This window comes from Varanus komodoensis, unplaced genomic scaffold (genome assembly GCF_004798865.1).
Source record: "Varanus komodoensis strain SLA01 unplaced genomic scaffold, ASM479886v1 scaffold212, whole genome shotgun sequence".
In the NCBI taxonomy this organism is placed as follows: domain Eukaryota; kingdom Metazoa; phylum Chordata; class Lepidosauria; order Squamata; family Varanidae; genus Varanus; species Varanus komodoensis.
Window position 1 is genome coordinate 90,133 of NW_025335594.1, and position 13,482 is coordinate 103,614.

General features: G+C 63.1%; 1 protein-coding gene across 1 annotated transcript in view; it reads left to right on the forward strand.

The window, feature by feature from the left end:
* Positions 1 to 2,584: 2,584 nt before the first annotated feature.
* SYNGAP1 (synaptic Ras GTPase activating protein 1) overlaps positions 2,585 to 13,482 on the forward strand; it is a 30,740-nt gene continuing 19,842 nt past the window's right edge. The window contains exons 1-4 of the mRNA XM_044431029.1: positions 2,585 to 2,635; positions 3,859 to 3,980; positions 4,876 to 5,029; positions 5,109 to 5,207. Coding sequence (XP_044286964.1) covers positions 2,600 to 2,635; positions 3,859 to 3,980; positions 4,876 to 5,029; positions 5,109 to 5,207 — 411 coding nt within the window. The 5' untranslated portion in view covers positions 2,585 to 2,599. The remainder of the gene's footprint in view (positions 2,636 to 3,858; positions 3,981 to 4,875; positions 5,030 to 5,108; positions 5,208 to 13,482) is intronic.

Sequence of the window (13,482 nt, forward strand, 5' to 3'; positions counted from 1 at the left end):
CACTGCCGCTGTGGGGCGGCCCCTTCCTGGGGCCGGTCTGTGCCTGCCCCTGGCAGCTCCGGGGGTGACCCCCCCGGCTCTGGCGGCACGGGGAGGGACAAGAAGGCCTCGGCGCTTTCCCTGCAGCGGCCTCACTCGGCCACGCTTTCCGGCTGGCGCCCGCCCGGCTGTGGGGGGCTCCTGGCTGGGCCCCCGGAGGGAGGCCACTCCTCCCCTCAGCCCCCGTCCGGGAGCTCTGATCGCCCCGCTGGAGGTCTCTCGGTGGGGCTCCCCGGCCCCCATCCAGTGCCCGTCCCGGCGGAGGAGCCGGAGTGAGGGGGAAGCTGGTGCCTCTGGAGCGGGGCCCCCTCTCCGTGCGCCCCCCCCCCCGGGCAGCTGGTCTGGAGATGCTCTTTCTCTGCAATGGGTAGAGCGCGCACTCACGCACACATGTGTGCAAGAGAGAGAGAGGGAGAGGTCGTTCTCCCTCTCCACTTCCAGGCTTGAGCCACAGTTCGTGGGTTCTGCAGAGCTGGCCAAAGCCCCCACTCGGGGGGGGGGGCGCGAAGCTGTGGCTGGCCCCCGAGCCATGCGGGCCGAGATCAGAAGCTCGGCCGGCCCTGCCACAGGCCCAGAGCAGGGGGCTTCCCTCCCGCCCCCGGAGGCAGCCTTCCCTCGGTGTCGGGCGTGCCATTGGGCAGGGCTGCCAGGACTGGTGGGCCGGCTTGTGCCCACTTCGGCCGCCTTGCCCCGGGGGTCCCTCCCTCCTCCCAGCCGCCTTGTGAGGCAGGCCAGGCCAAGAGCTTGGAGCCACGCAGAGGGCTTCCGGCCACGTGGACCCCCACCCTGGGGGGCTCAAAGCCGTCTCCTGGCCAGGCACGGGCAGTGCTCCAAGCGAGGCCAGACTGGTGCCCCCCCCCCCACCATGGACTCCCGAAATGGCTCTGCAGAAGAACCAGGGAGGAGAAGTGGAGAGGGGGGAGGGGGCACAGGCGGCTGGCAGGAAAGCCCCCCCCCCCACCAGCCCTGGGCATTCGGGCTGCGGGGATGCTGTGGGGCCAAGGTGGGCTCTGATAAAGCCCCTCTGGGAAGAGGCTCCCCTTGAGAAGCCTTGCCCCAGAAGTGGGGTGCCGCTCCTGCCAGCCCCACAGGGGGCACCTTTCCTCTGGAAGGGCAGCCCCCCACCCAGGCTGCTGGCAAATTGCCCGCGGGAGGCAGGCCCAGCTGGGGGGCACGGTGGTGTCCCCAGGGGCCCTCTGATCTCGCCCCCTCCCCAGGGGATGCTCCTCAGGCTGTGCTGCTGCCCGGAAAGGGGCCCCCACCAGCCCCTCAGTGACGTTTGGCCCGGGCGTGGCCTGTGTACTGGGGGGCGGCCAGCCCTCCCAGTACCGCTGAGCCCCTGGCTGTGGATCATGGGATGGCCCTCTTCTTGGCAAACTGGCCAGCCCTGTGGGGCTGGGGCAGCAGCGAACTGTGCCCGCTGTGGGACCCCTGGGCCAGCAGCGCTGGCATGGCAGAGAGGGGTCCGCCCGGGGCAGCATATCCCCGGCCGAGGCTTCCCTGCCCAAACGTCCCGCTGGCAGCACCCTTCCCGCCCCCCCCCAGAGGACTGGGGGAGGACACCAGCAACAGCCCCCCATTTCAAACCCAAAGGCTGACCTGCCTGGCCCGGGGGGATCGGTGCTCCGACTGCAGAGGTGGGAAGCCTCGAGTGGCCGGGCCCCCAGTGCAAGCAGGGACCTCGTGGCCCCGTCCTGGCACCAGGCAGGGCCCCCCCGGCACTGACCGCCTCGTCCCCGGGGGGGCTCACGTGCCTCCTGCCCCCTTCAAGGCACCTGGAGACCCCCCACCCCCACCCTGTGGGTCCCGTATCCACCCCGACCCAGCACCCTGCTGGTGCTGCTGCGTTTGCCGGGCTGGTATGGGGCCCCGCTCTTCCGGCCAGGGCCCCTGGAGCCACACTGGCCCCTCTGCCGCTGGGCAGCCTTGGGGGCTGGGACTCCGGCTCCCAGGAGAACCTCCCGGAAGGACCAGGTCCGTGCGGGGCAGCCTCGATTGCGGAGGGACGGGCGTCCCGTTCTCGGCGGAGGGCGTCTGTCAGATGCTTTCCTAACCTTTTCTATTGATTCAAAGCTTCTCTAGACCGTCCCATTACTGATGTCTCGGGATGGTTTAAAAATACAGAATAGAAAAATAAAAAACAGCATCCTAAAAATTCAAGCAGCAATAAAGCCCCAGTGAAAACTGGCAGGTCTTAAAACTTTGGGAAGAGAGACGGTTTTGGCCTGGTGCCGAAAAGTTTCAAGTTTTCCTCCATTCTCGGTGGGGGAAATATCGGGGGGGCACCCGTGTGGGTGGGATGTTTCCGGGCCGGTCTGTAGGGCCAGGCAGCAGCCAGTCTAGCCCTGAGGCTCCCCGAGGGCCCCCAAACTGTGCCCGGCAGCCTGCCACTCTCCCTTTCTCTCGCTGGGCCCACCACGTGCCGCTCACCCCGGGACCCCCGGCCGGTGCCGGGCCTGCCCGGCGAATACCAGACTCTGCGGATCTTCCTCCTGCAGATCACCACGCCAGCCGCTCCCGGCGGAAGAGCGTTCCTGGAGGGAAGCAGTACAGCATCAACATGGATGCCCCGCCGGCCCCCCCTTTCCGGCCCTCGGTGAGCAGAGCCCGCCGCCTCTCCCCTGCCGGCCGGCCCGGGCACCCCCTTCCTGCCACACATGCCTCTGCGGGTGGGTGGGGGGCTCTGGGGCAGGCTGCTGAGGTCCAGGCGGCACCCCCCACGGCGGGCCCCGGAGGGTCTGTCCCGGGCCAGGGGCAGGTGGGCTGCCCGAGCAGCTGCCGAGCGAGGGAGCTGCGGGGTCCCCCGCCACCGGCGCCACCTCCGGCCAGCCTGCGTTTCCGCCCCGTTTTCAGAGGCACCTGAAGGGGCGCTGCAGGAGTCCCGAATGGATGGGGGGCAGAGGCCGGCAGCGCCTTCATGGCTGTGGGGCCTGGGCCAGACCCGACCAGATTCCCCGGCCGAGGGCCCCAGATGTGTGGCCAGCGCCGGGCTGGACGGCTTCCTGGCTGGGGGTGCAGGGAGTTGCCACCCCCAGACTGGGAGGGATCCTGGGATGAGAGGTGGACCCCGTGCGGGGTCTTGCGAGGAGGGAATGAGGAGGAGCCCCCTGGCCCGCCCCGCAGCCCCCCGCACCCTCCCAGTGCCGGAGCGAGGCCAGCAGCGCGGCAGGGGTGTGAGCTGGCAGCCCCTGCTGCGCCCCTGAGCGGACCCCGGGCTGGGTGGCCGTGGGGGGCGGCAGCGGCCGGGACGGCAGTGGCCAGGACAGCCCCGGATCACTCTGCTGGCCCTTCCGGGCTGTTTTGCCCCATGGCTGTGTGCCACTGTGGGGCTGCCCCACGCGGTCCCTGCCGGGAGGATGCTGCAGCATCCATGCCGTGCCGGGGCAGAGGGCTGGAATGGGCCCAAAACAGGCAGCCCTTTGGCCCCAGCATGGGTTGGGGTTGGCCAGGGGCCCATCAGTCTGCAAGCCCCCCACGTGGGAAGTGGGGCTCCGGGGCAGGGCTACTGGAGCCCTTGGGGGGCAGACACGGGCCCTGCTGGGCCACGGTGGCTTTCCAGGGGCTCTCCCAAGGGGGGGCCAGCTGGACAGGGGGAGAGGAGGGCGGCCCCTGGTGGGCCCTGCCGCTTCCGAGAGAGGCGAGGGGGCCGCCCCGGTGGTGCTGGGGGCAGAACAGAGCCTGGAGGGCGGCCTCCCCCCGGACCGGGCCAGCCTCCGGGGCCGCCCGGCGGCACCCCCGGCCCCTGAGGCGGTGTGCGCACGCACGCACGCAGGCTGCCCGCCCGCCCGCCCCTCCCTCACCGTGTGCCCCCTGCAGCAGCACGGATTCCTCAGCCGCCGCCTGAAGAGCTCCATCAAGCGCACCAAGAGCCAGCCCAAGCTGGACCGCACCAGCAGCTTCCGGCAGATGCTGCCCCGCTTCCGCAGCGCCGACCACGACAGGTGAGTGGCGGGGGCTGCCGGGGCCGGGCGGACCCCGGCGGGCCCCCGGCATCGCGCCTGGCCTCCCCGGGCCCCCGGGGTGCGTCCAGCTTCCGCACGCCTTCGGGCGGCCGGCCGGCGCTCCGGGCGGGCGCTGGGCTGCCTCCGTCCCCAGGCGCATCCCGGCACCGGGAGTATTTTTAGCCGCTGCCTGCTCCTTCCACGCCCCCCCCCCCCGGCTGACGGCAGCCCCAACACGCACGCACGGGCTCCCTTCTTACGCTGCTCGCCATAAATAGCCTGCTGGGGGCGGCAGCTCCGAGCAGAAATGCCACCGGGAAGGGAGGGGGCAGCGGAGCGGCTTCCTCCACGGCTCCCCAGCCGGCGGCACGGCAGTGCCCCGCGAGCCCCGAAGGCCCGGGCCGTGGGGCGAGTGGGCCAGCCCCAGGGCCCGGCCGGCGGGGCGCTCCCCGCGGCATCCGTGTCCGCCCGGCGGCTGGCGCTCCAGATGGGGGTCCCCCGCGCCCCTCGGCCCGGCCGGCCCGCCTGATGCTCTCTCCGTCTCTCTCTCTCTTCTCTCCTTCGCCTCGAGGCCCTCCTCCGGGCCGGGACCCCCCTGGCGGCCGCAAACGCAACGGCCCCCCTGGAGGCAGACGCCAGGTACCCCGCCCGCACTCTGGGCCTCGCCGAAGGCACTGGCGCCCTGCACAGCCCTCCCCGCACCAGCGCAGCCCCCCGGCCCCGGCACCCCCGCCCCGCCCCGCCGCCCCCACGTCGCGGCACGGCCAGCACCGGACCTGCCCCGCCCCGCACGCCGGCTCAGCCCGGCCGGTTTTCCCCCGCGGCCCCCGCCGCCCCTCGCCTGCCCCGGGCCGCCCGCCCGCCCGCCCGGCCTCAGCTGCCGCTCCCCCCGCAGGGCCCGCCTCATGCAGAGCTTCAAGGAGTCGCACTCGCACGAGTCCCTGCTCAGCCCCAGCAGCGCCGCCGAGGCCCTGGAGCTCAACCTGGACGAGGACTCGCTCATCAAGCCCGTGCACAGCAGCATCCTGGGCCAGGAGTTCTGCTTCGAGGTGCCTGGGGGGGCCGGCGGCGGGGGGCGCGGGGCGGGCCGCCCCCGGGCGCCCCGTGCTGAGCTCGGTGCCCCCGCAGGTCACCACCGCCTCCGGGACCAAGTGCTTCGCCTGCCGCTCTGCCGCCGAGCGCGACAAGTGGATCGAGAACCTGCAGCGCGCCGTCAAGCCCAACAAGGTACGCCCTCCGCCTGCCGGGGTCCCGGGGCCACGGGGGCCGGGCTGGGCCGGGCTGGCCCTCCCCCGGCCCCTGGGGTGCTGCTTGAGGAGGAAGCCGGGCGGCTGTCCGGGGCCCGGGACAGCCAGCTGGCCGTGCAGGGAGCGTCCTTGGCTTCCTCCGCTGAGCCCCGTTCTGCAACGGAGGCTCTCTGGCCAGGAGTGAGACTGGAGCCGGGCAGGGCGTCCCGGAGTGCGCTCAGCCGTCGGCTTGCCGCACGCCCGGGTTGCCTGGTGGCCCAGCCGGCCGGCCTCTGCTCTGGGCCCTCGCAGAAGCTCGACTGGCCAGCAGGGGCCTGCCCTCGCCAGCCCCCTGGCCCCCGGACGTGGCACGCTCCGGTGTCCTTCAGCGGAGCACCTGCCGGGCGTTGGGCCCTGCTGGCCACCTCGGATGTCTCGGGCTGAGAATTTGTTTCTTAAGAAATAGCGGGGTTGCAGGTCTGGCTTCCTGCGCAACTCCCAAAGCTGCCGGCCGTCACCACTTTAAAACGTTCCTGTAAGTTGGTTTTGTTTGCACGCAAATTTGAAATCATAAATGTATCCCAGAGCCCGTGGCAAAGGCCAGCTGAAGCACAGCCACGCCGGGGAGGGCTAGGAAGCCGTCGAGCTGAGCGGCGAGGCAGAAAAGGGGGAAGGCTCGTGCGGGGGTCTCCCTCCCCTCCCCTCCCCTCCCATCTGTGCCATCCAGTGGCTGGGGCTGCCTGGGATGCTCTTGGAGCCCCGCGGAGGTCCCCTCCGGCCCCGGGACCCTCGACAGGGATGGCGGCCCTCAGGGGAGCCCGGAAGGCCCGACTGGGCCCCAGGCCAGAGGGGCTGCCCCGGATGCCCGTTTGCCCACGATCTCAGGAATAGTGCCTGAGCGCCAGGCGGCGAGCGGGGATTCCTTTTCGGAGGCTCAGCCTTCTTGCCGCTGCCACTCTCAGGGGTTTTGTGGATCGTGTAGGCAGCCGCCTCCCCGGCATCCCCCCTGTTTACCGGGGGGCTGCCTCCTGAGAGCGCTGCCTTGGCAGCAGTGTGAGCACCGCCGTGGTGGCCCGGGCCGGCCCGGCGTCCGTGCAGGGGGCTCTTGCATCCGTCAGGCCCCCTGGCGCCGTGAGGCCCTTCCTGGCGCTGGGCTGGGTGGGCCGCATCCTGCCGTCGGGGCCAGGAATGCGGAGGGTGCTCAGAGGGGCGGCCTGCGGGGGTGGCCGGTCCTTTCCTGCTCCTTCCCGAGCGAGCGGAGAGGGAGGAAGGGCATGAAGGGCCTTATTGGAGGGGTCCGGAGGGCGGAGAGGGACCCCCCCAGCGTCACCCAGCCAGTGGGGACGAGAGCGGCCCTCGCTTCGGTTGCAGCCTCCCGGTTTGGTGCAGAATCTCCCAAATCGTGGGCCGTTTTTCAGCACTGAGAGACCCTGGCTGGCCACCGGTTGCCCAGGCGCCATGGCAGCAGCGTCGAGTCGGAAGGGGGTGGGGGCCACCAGGGCCCCGCTCAGTGCTGGCCTCCCCCTGAGCCATCCCCATCGGGGGCCGCGAGCCCACGACCTCCCCGGGCCACGGGCTCCCGTGCCTGGACCATGTGTGGAGCAGAGCCCTTCCAAGGCCGAGGCTCCGGGATGGCCCCGCCCCTCGTCCAGGTGTGTTGGATTGATGGCCCGGGATTGAGCGGAGCCATTGGCAGGCCAGGTCGGGTCCCAGGGCGGCTGCTTGAGCGATGCGGCTGCTGGGAACGCCTTGCCCCCGAGTGCTGCGTTTCGTGCCGGCGTTCTCTGGGCGTGTGCAGAAACCCGGAGAGGGACCCGGGCACCCGCGAGTGGAGAGGCCGGGTCCAGCAAGGCTGTGGGAAGCCATCCCTGCGGCTAAATTTTCGGGCCCCGGAAGATCTGTGAGTAATTCCACCCTCCTTAACGTACCGGTTTCTAAGCTGCCACCGATTTCTGCTGGGGGGATTCTGTGATAAAAACCAGCTTTCTAAATTCTGGACTTTTTTTTAGAGTAGTGCTAAATTCCCCAAGATACTAATTACTCGCCTGTATTCCATTGCAAGCATCATAATCTTTCTTTGTTGGAATAAACGTATGTTCTTGAAATGTATGTTTATGCGAAGTCTTATCCTTCTCAATGGTGTGAGTCCCCATAATTATATTTCTTCGTTTCTCATTCCATTCATTTCTTCAGTTCGAGGGCTCAGAGGACTTTGGGCATAGCCATGCCAAAAATGTAAATGTTCAGAAAACAGGAAACCTTCTGGTTTACTTTGTGAAAGGCTTTCCGTGTTCACTCCAGCTCGAAATGTTGGGGAATTACGGCAGATGGGGGCCAGCCCTGAGCAGATGATTTAGGCAATGTGTACATGGCATTTTGTTTATTAATTCAATTTGTTTAAAAGCTGCCTGTCAGCATCACGGTCTCTGGGCGGCCATTGCAATGGCAGCACCAATATTTATGTATTTATTATTTATTATTTGCATTTATATACCACCCTTGTAGCCCAGACGACTCTCTCTGGGTGGTTTACGAACATTAAACAAACATTACAAACATTACTATAGGTAGCATAAATAAAATAATACAATTAAAATGTACTAGATAAAATAATATATAGAAAGAGAGAAACAGGGCGAGGCAGAAGGGGTCTCCGGGGCATCTGGTCTGACCCCGGCTCCAGCCAGCTCTCCTCATGGAAACAGAGAAACAGGGCGAGGCAGAAGGGGCCTCCTGGGCCATCTAGTCAGACCCTGGCTCCAGCCAGCTCTCCTCATAGAAACAGAGAAACAGGGCGAGGCAGAAGGGGCCTCCTGGGCCATCTAGTCTGACCCCGGCTGCAGCCAGCTCTCCTCATAGAAACAGAGAAACAGGGCGAGGCAGAAGGGGCCTCCTGGGCCGTCTAGTCTGACCCCGGCTCCAGCCGGCTCTGCTCAGAGAAACAGCGAGGCAGAAGGGGTCTCAGGCCATCTAGTCTGACCCCGGCTCCAGCCGGCTCTGCTCAGAGAAACGGAGCGAGGCAGAAGGGGCCTGTGGGGCTTCACTCACAACATGCGGACATGTAACTAATCAACAATAATAAAACTTAAGTTAGTATATTGAAACTGGTGCAAACTGATATCAAAATAATCAAAGTGGGGCCTTACATGCGCTGGAAGAGAAACATTTTTGTCGTGTTTGGACTCGGCGAAGGAGGCGCTTGGCGACTCCCTGATGGCGAGGCCTTCCCCGCCTGGGGTGCCACCACAGAAAAGGCCCTCCGCCTGCTTCCAGCCACGCAGGCAGCCCGTCCGCGGTGCTGGGGCCCGGCGGCTGTCCGGGAAGGAAGGGGCCAGAAGGGGTGGCCCGCCACCCCCCAGCGGCACGGGTGACACAGTCCTCCTTGCGGCTGGCAAGACGGAGGGCGGCAGGGGTAGCCCTGGCCGTTCAGCGACGGGCGGCAGCCCCACTGGGAGAGCCCCGAAGCGCCCCCCGGGAAGGCTGCCCTGGGGCTGCTCCAGAGGAGGTCCTGAGCCCCCGAAGGTTTCAGCAGCGGCGGCGGCAGCAGCCGGGCAACGCCGGCCGGAGCCGTGTGAGGGGGCAGGCTAGCGGGAGCCCCGGGGCGCCCCGAGAGGAGGCAGCTTGGCCCCGTGGCAGCGGCACGGCATCCGCTCACGAGGAGCCGGGCTGAGCTGCGGGCTCGGGGGCTCAGTGCGGTTCCATCCCGCCTCATGGCCAGTAGCTCGAAGCTAACTTAAATTCCTAATTAGTATATTATATTGTAATACAATACAATACAATACACCATACCATACCATACCATAATCTTTTCGGCGTCAGGCAAAACTCTTTTCATTTTCCTGTATTATATTAATATTATATCATACCATACCATACTCTTTTCGGCGTCAGGCAAAACCCTTTTCATTTTCCTGTATTATATTCATATCATATCATATATTCTTTTCAGCATCAGAAAAAACCCTTTTTATTTTCCTGTCATTATATTATACTATATTCTTTTCGGCGTCAGGCAAACCCCTTTTTATTTTCCTGTCATTATATTATATGATATTCTTTCCGGCGTCAGACAAAACCCTTTTTATTTTCCTGTCATTATATTATCTTTTCGGCGTCAGGCAAACCCCTTTTTATGTTCCTGTCATTTTAATGTTTCATTGACTTTGAACTGGGGTTTCAGTCTTCTGGTTGTCGGCTGCTGTGGTGTTTTCTTGTATTCTCCTTGTTTTTTCTTGTAAGCCGTCTGGAAATGCTAGTGACGGATGGGTTAGAAAAGCCTTTAATTAACAAATGAACAAGTAAGGCCTTTTCCCAGTTTCCCAGGTAAGCCACCTAATATTTATTTATTTATAAAATTTGGTATGCCATCCAATTACTTGCATCTCTGGACGGCTCACAACATAGATAACTTGACAATCCACTCTGGCTGCAAGTTAATAAAATACAACACTACAATTCAATATTAAAATATATTAATAATGCCAGTTAAACCCCGTTAGGAGGGTTCCGATCCCTGGGCCACGACTCCTCTGCCTCCTTGGGGAGGAGGGCCCGTTCTGGGGAGGGGGCGGCGATCCCTGAGCAGGACCCGCCGCTTGGAAGGCGAGGCTGCGTCCTCCGGCACCGAGCACGCACCTTGGGTGTTCAAGTAGGAAATGCGCTCATTACGCGCACAGATGCCGGCTGCGCTCGCAGAGCCCTTGGGCGATTCCCTGCCCGGCACAAAGGCTGCAGGTATCCCGTGCCAGCTGCCTCGTTCTGCAGGCGTGGGCCTGGGAGCCGAGTGCAGGTCGCGGGGACGAGGCTGAAACACAGAAACAGGGCGAGGCAGAAGGGGCCTCCGGGGCATCTAGTCTGCCCCCAGCTCCAGCTGGCTCTGCTCATAGAAACAGAGCGAGGCAGAAGGGGCCTCCGGGGCCATCTAGTCTGCCCCCGGCTCCAGCCTACTCTGCTCATAGAAACATAGAAGCAGAGCGAGGCAGAAGGGGCCTCCTGGGCCATCTAGTCTGACCCCGGCTCCAACCAGCTCTGCTCATAGAAACATAGCAGCAGAGCGAGGCAGAAGGGGCCTCCTGGGCCATCTAGTCTGACCCTGGCTCCAGCCTACTCTGTTCAGATACGTATGCATATATGAACGCGTATAAAATTAATACCTATATTGTATACATATAATTAATACATATAATTAAACATATAATAAATGCAAGCATTAATTTATACAATGTACAATTATACATATAATTAAAATATAAATTATGTATACATTTTATACCTATATTATGGGCATAAAATATATTTATACATATATGTATGTAAAATACACATATGTATTTTATACCTATATGTATGTAAAATATATACAAGTATTTTATACCTATAATAGAGGTATTATAAAATATAGATATACAATTTTACATATAGTTTTATATATATTGTGTGTGTGTATATATTTAATATATAATTACATAAAGATATAAAATTTTATACCAATAATACTGGTATAAAATTTATACATATATAAACATGTATAGAAGAGAAAACTGGCGCCTTTCACTAGCAGTGGCAGGATGGGCTTCCCCGGTGCCCCCAAAACCGGAAGCCTGGGAGCAGAGGGGCCTCCGCAGGGAGCCCGTCGCATGCCGGGGGGCAGTGCTGGAAGGGCCCCCCCCTTTGCTGCCGCTGACGCAGCATCCGCGGAGGTGGCAGCAGGAGGGGGACCCGGCGGCCGGCTGTGGGGCCCGGCGGGTTGCGGCCATGAACGGCGACCTGTGGGGCGTGGGGGTCCCCAGCCGTGCAGGGCTCGATCAGTTAAGCGCGGCCCCCCGAGCCGGGCTTGGGATTGCGGTGCCTGCAGTCCAGAACTGGAGTTATGTGATCGGACCGTCTGGTCTTTGTCTGGCTGCCCCGGACGGCCCCCCGTGTGAGGGGCAGAGGAGGCATTGGGTGGAGGCATTGGAGGTGTTGGGCAGGGGGATGAGCCAGGAGGGCCGGTCCTCCGTGCCCCCCGAACTGAAATGTGCTTCCCAGAGCGGTCCGCCTGGCGCCGCCGTCGTTTGTTTTTTGGCGCCAGGCGAAGACCTTTTTATTCAAACAATATTTTAATAATCATGTTATTTATTGGTTTTATACTTTTATTGCCAGGATGAATCCAGATTTTATATTATGTAGTTTATATATATGTGCGATTTATTTATTTATCGATTGTATATTTTTCAATGTTGGAAGCTGGCCTGAGGCTCATGTGACTGGGACGGCATAGAAAAACGCTAAATAAAATAAATAAATGCAGCTGGGCTCTGGCACATGGCAGCTTCAAAGGGAGCAGAGCAGCTCTGCAGAGGGACCCCCCTGGGGAACGCGGGCAGGGCTGGGCTTCCCCTGCCTGGTTGGGAGACTTCAGCCCCTGTGGGGGGAGGGAGGAAGGGGGGGAAGGCCCTCGTCCTTTCCCCAAACCACGGCATCATAGAGCAGGAGAGCTGGAGGGGGCCCGAAGGCCATCCAGTCCAGCCCCTGCTCTTGCAGGACACCGGGTCACACTATCCCCTCCAGGTGCCTGTCCAGACGCTTTCTGGAGGCCTCCAGGGAGGGGGAGCCCACCACCTCCCCAGGTAATTGGCTCCACTGCCGTACTGCTCTAACAGTTGGGAAATGTAGAAACATAGAAACAGAGCGAGGCAGAAGGGGCCTCTGGGCCATCTAGTCTGACCCCGGCTCCAGCCAGCTCTGCTCATAGAAACAGAGTGAGGCAGAAGGGGCCTCTGGGCCATCTAGTCTGACCCCGGCTCCAGCCGGCTCTGCTCACAGAAACAGAGCGAGGCAGAAGGGGCCTCTGGGCCATCTAGTCTGACCCCAGGATGCACCCGGCTCCGCTCACGACATGCCCACCATGCGCATGTCCAGCCTTTCCTTGAACACCCCCACCGATGGGGCCAGCTCCACCTCCTGGTGGCCACCAGCTTCCCATGGCCGGTGATCCCATAGTTTACCCGTGCGCTGTGTACGAAGCCCATAGTTTTATCCGTCCCAAACCTCCTGCCAGCCAGCTGCGTGGGATGAGTTCGGGTTCAAGCAGCATAGGAGAGGGAGAGAAAGGTCCCCCTTGCACCCCGTGGCTGGAGACGCGAGCGTGCGCCCGATCATGGCTTGGGGTGACCCTTCCTGGCTCCTCTGTGGCTGCCCTTCTGGTCTCCTCCTCCTCCCCTCCCTGGGCTGCAGCCTCCCCTCTGTCTGGGCCGAGCCCTGAGGACCGAGGGGGGAAACATGCCAGGGGGGCTCCATGCCCACGGATTCTCCAGAAGCCGGGATGGGGGAGCGGAGTGGCTGATCTCAGGGAGAAGCAGGGTGCAGCCCCGGAGGGCTCGGGAGGCGGAGGCGCAAGCTGCCCCGTCCCGGCGGGGAGGTCGAACCTCTCGGGGCCGCGAGGGCAGCAGGGGCGCTCTCGGAGGGGCACGTTGTGACGAGCCGGCAGAAAACGGGGAAGCCCGGAGTGTGCCAGGAGCAAGAGGAGGGCCGGTCAGAGCAGGTCGGAGTGCTAAGCAGCCCAGGGAGGTGGAGTGGAAGAGAGAGCTGAGTCGGGGGGGGGGGGGGGCAAGGCACGTGGGGGGCAGGCACCCCGTAGGAGCAGCCAGCCTCCTTGCAACTGCCCCCCCCACCAGCCAGCAGCCTTGGGAGAGGTGTGCTCGCCCCTTCAGGCTGGGGGGCTGGCCCCACGGGGGCCTGGGGGGGGGGGCTGAGCTGGGCCCCGGTGTCCCTCTGCTGGGCTGCAGGTTGCCGGCACTGCGGAGCTGAAGGGACCGTGGAAGGAAAGCCGGGAGCTGGCTGGGCTCGGCCCCACAGGAGCCCCCGTCCCCTGAGTGAGCGTGGGAGTGGGGTGGACGGGTGGTCCGAAATTCCCCCAAAGCCACAAGGGTAGTAATTGTGCCAAAAGCATGTATGAGGTCGGCAGTGGGTTTCTGGCACATTTATTCCAATTAAGTGAGAGCCAGTGTGGTGCAGTGGTGAAGAGCCTGGGACTGGGACTCAGGCGATCTGGGTTCGAGTCCCCGCTCAGCCATGGAGCCGACTGGGTGACTCTGGGCCAGTCACAGACTCTCAGCCCAGCCTACCTCACAGGGCTGTTGTTTTGGGGATAAGATGGAGGAGGAGATGTAAACTGAGAGTCTGTAGGAAAAAGGCAGGATATAAACCAAAAATTAATCAATCAATTAATTTCTGTAGGGCCCAGTCACCCAAATCTCTCTGGACAGCTTGCAATGAGCCGTTCGAAGACAGTCTAA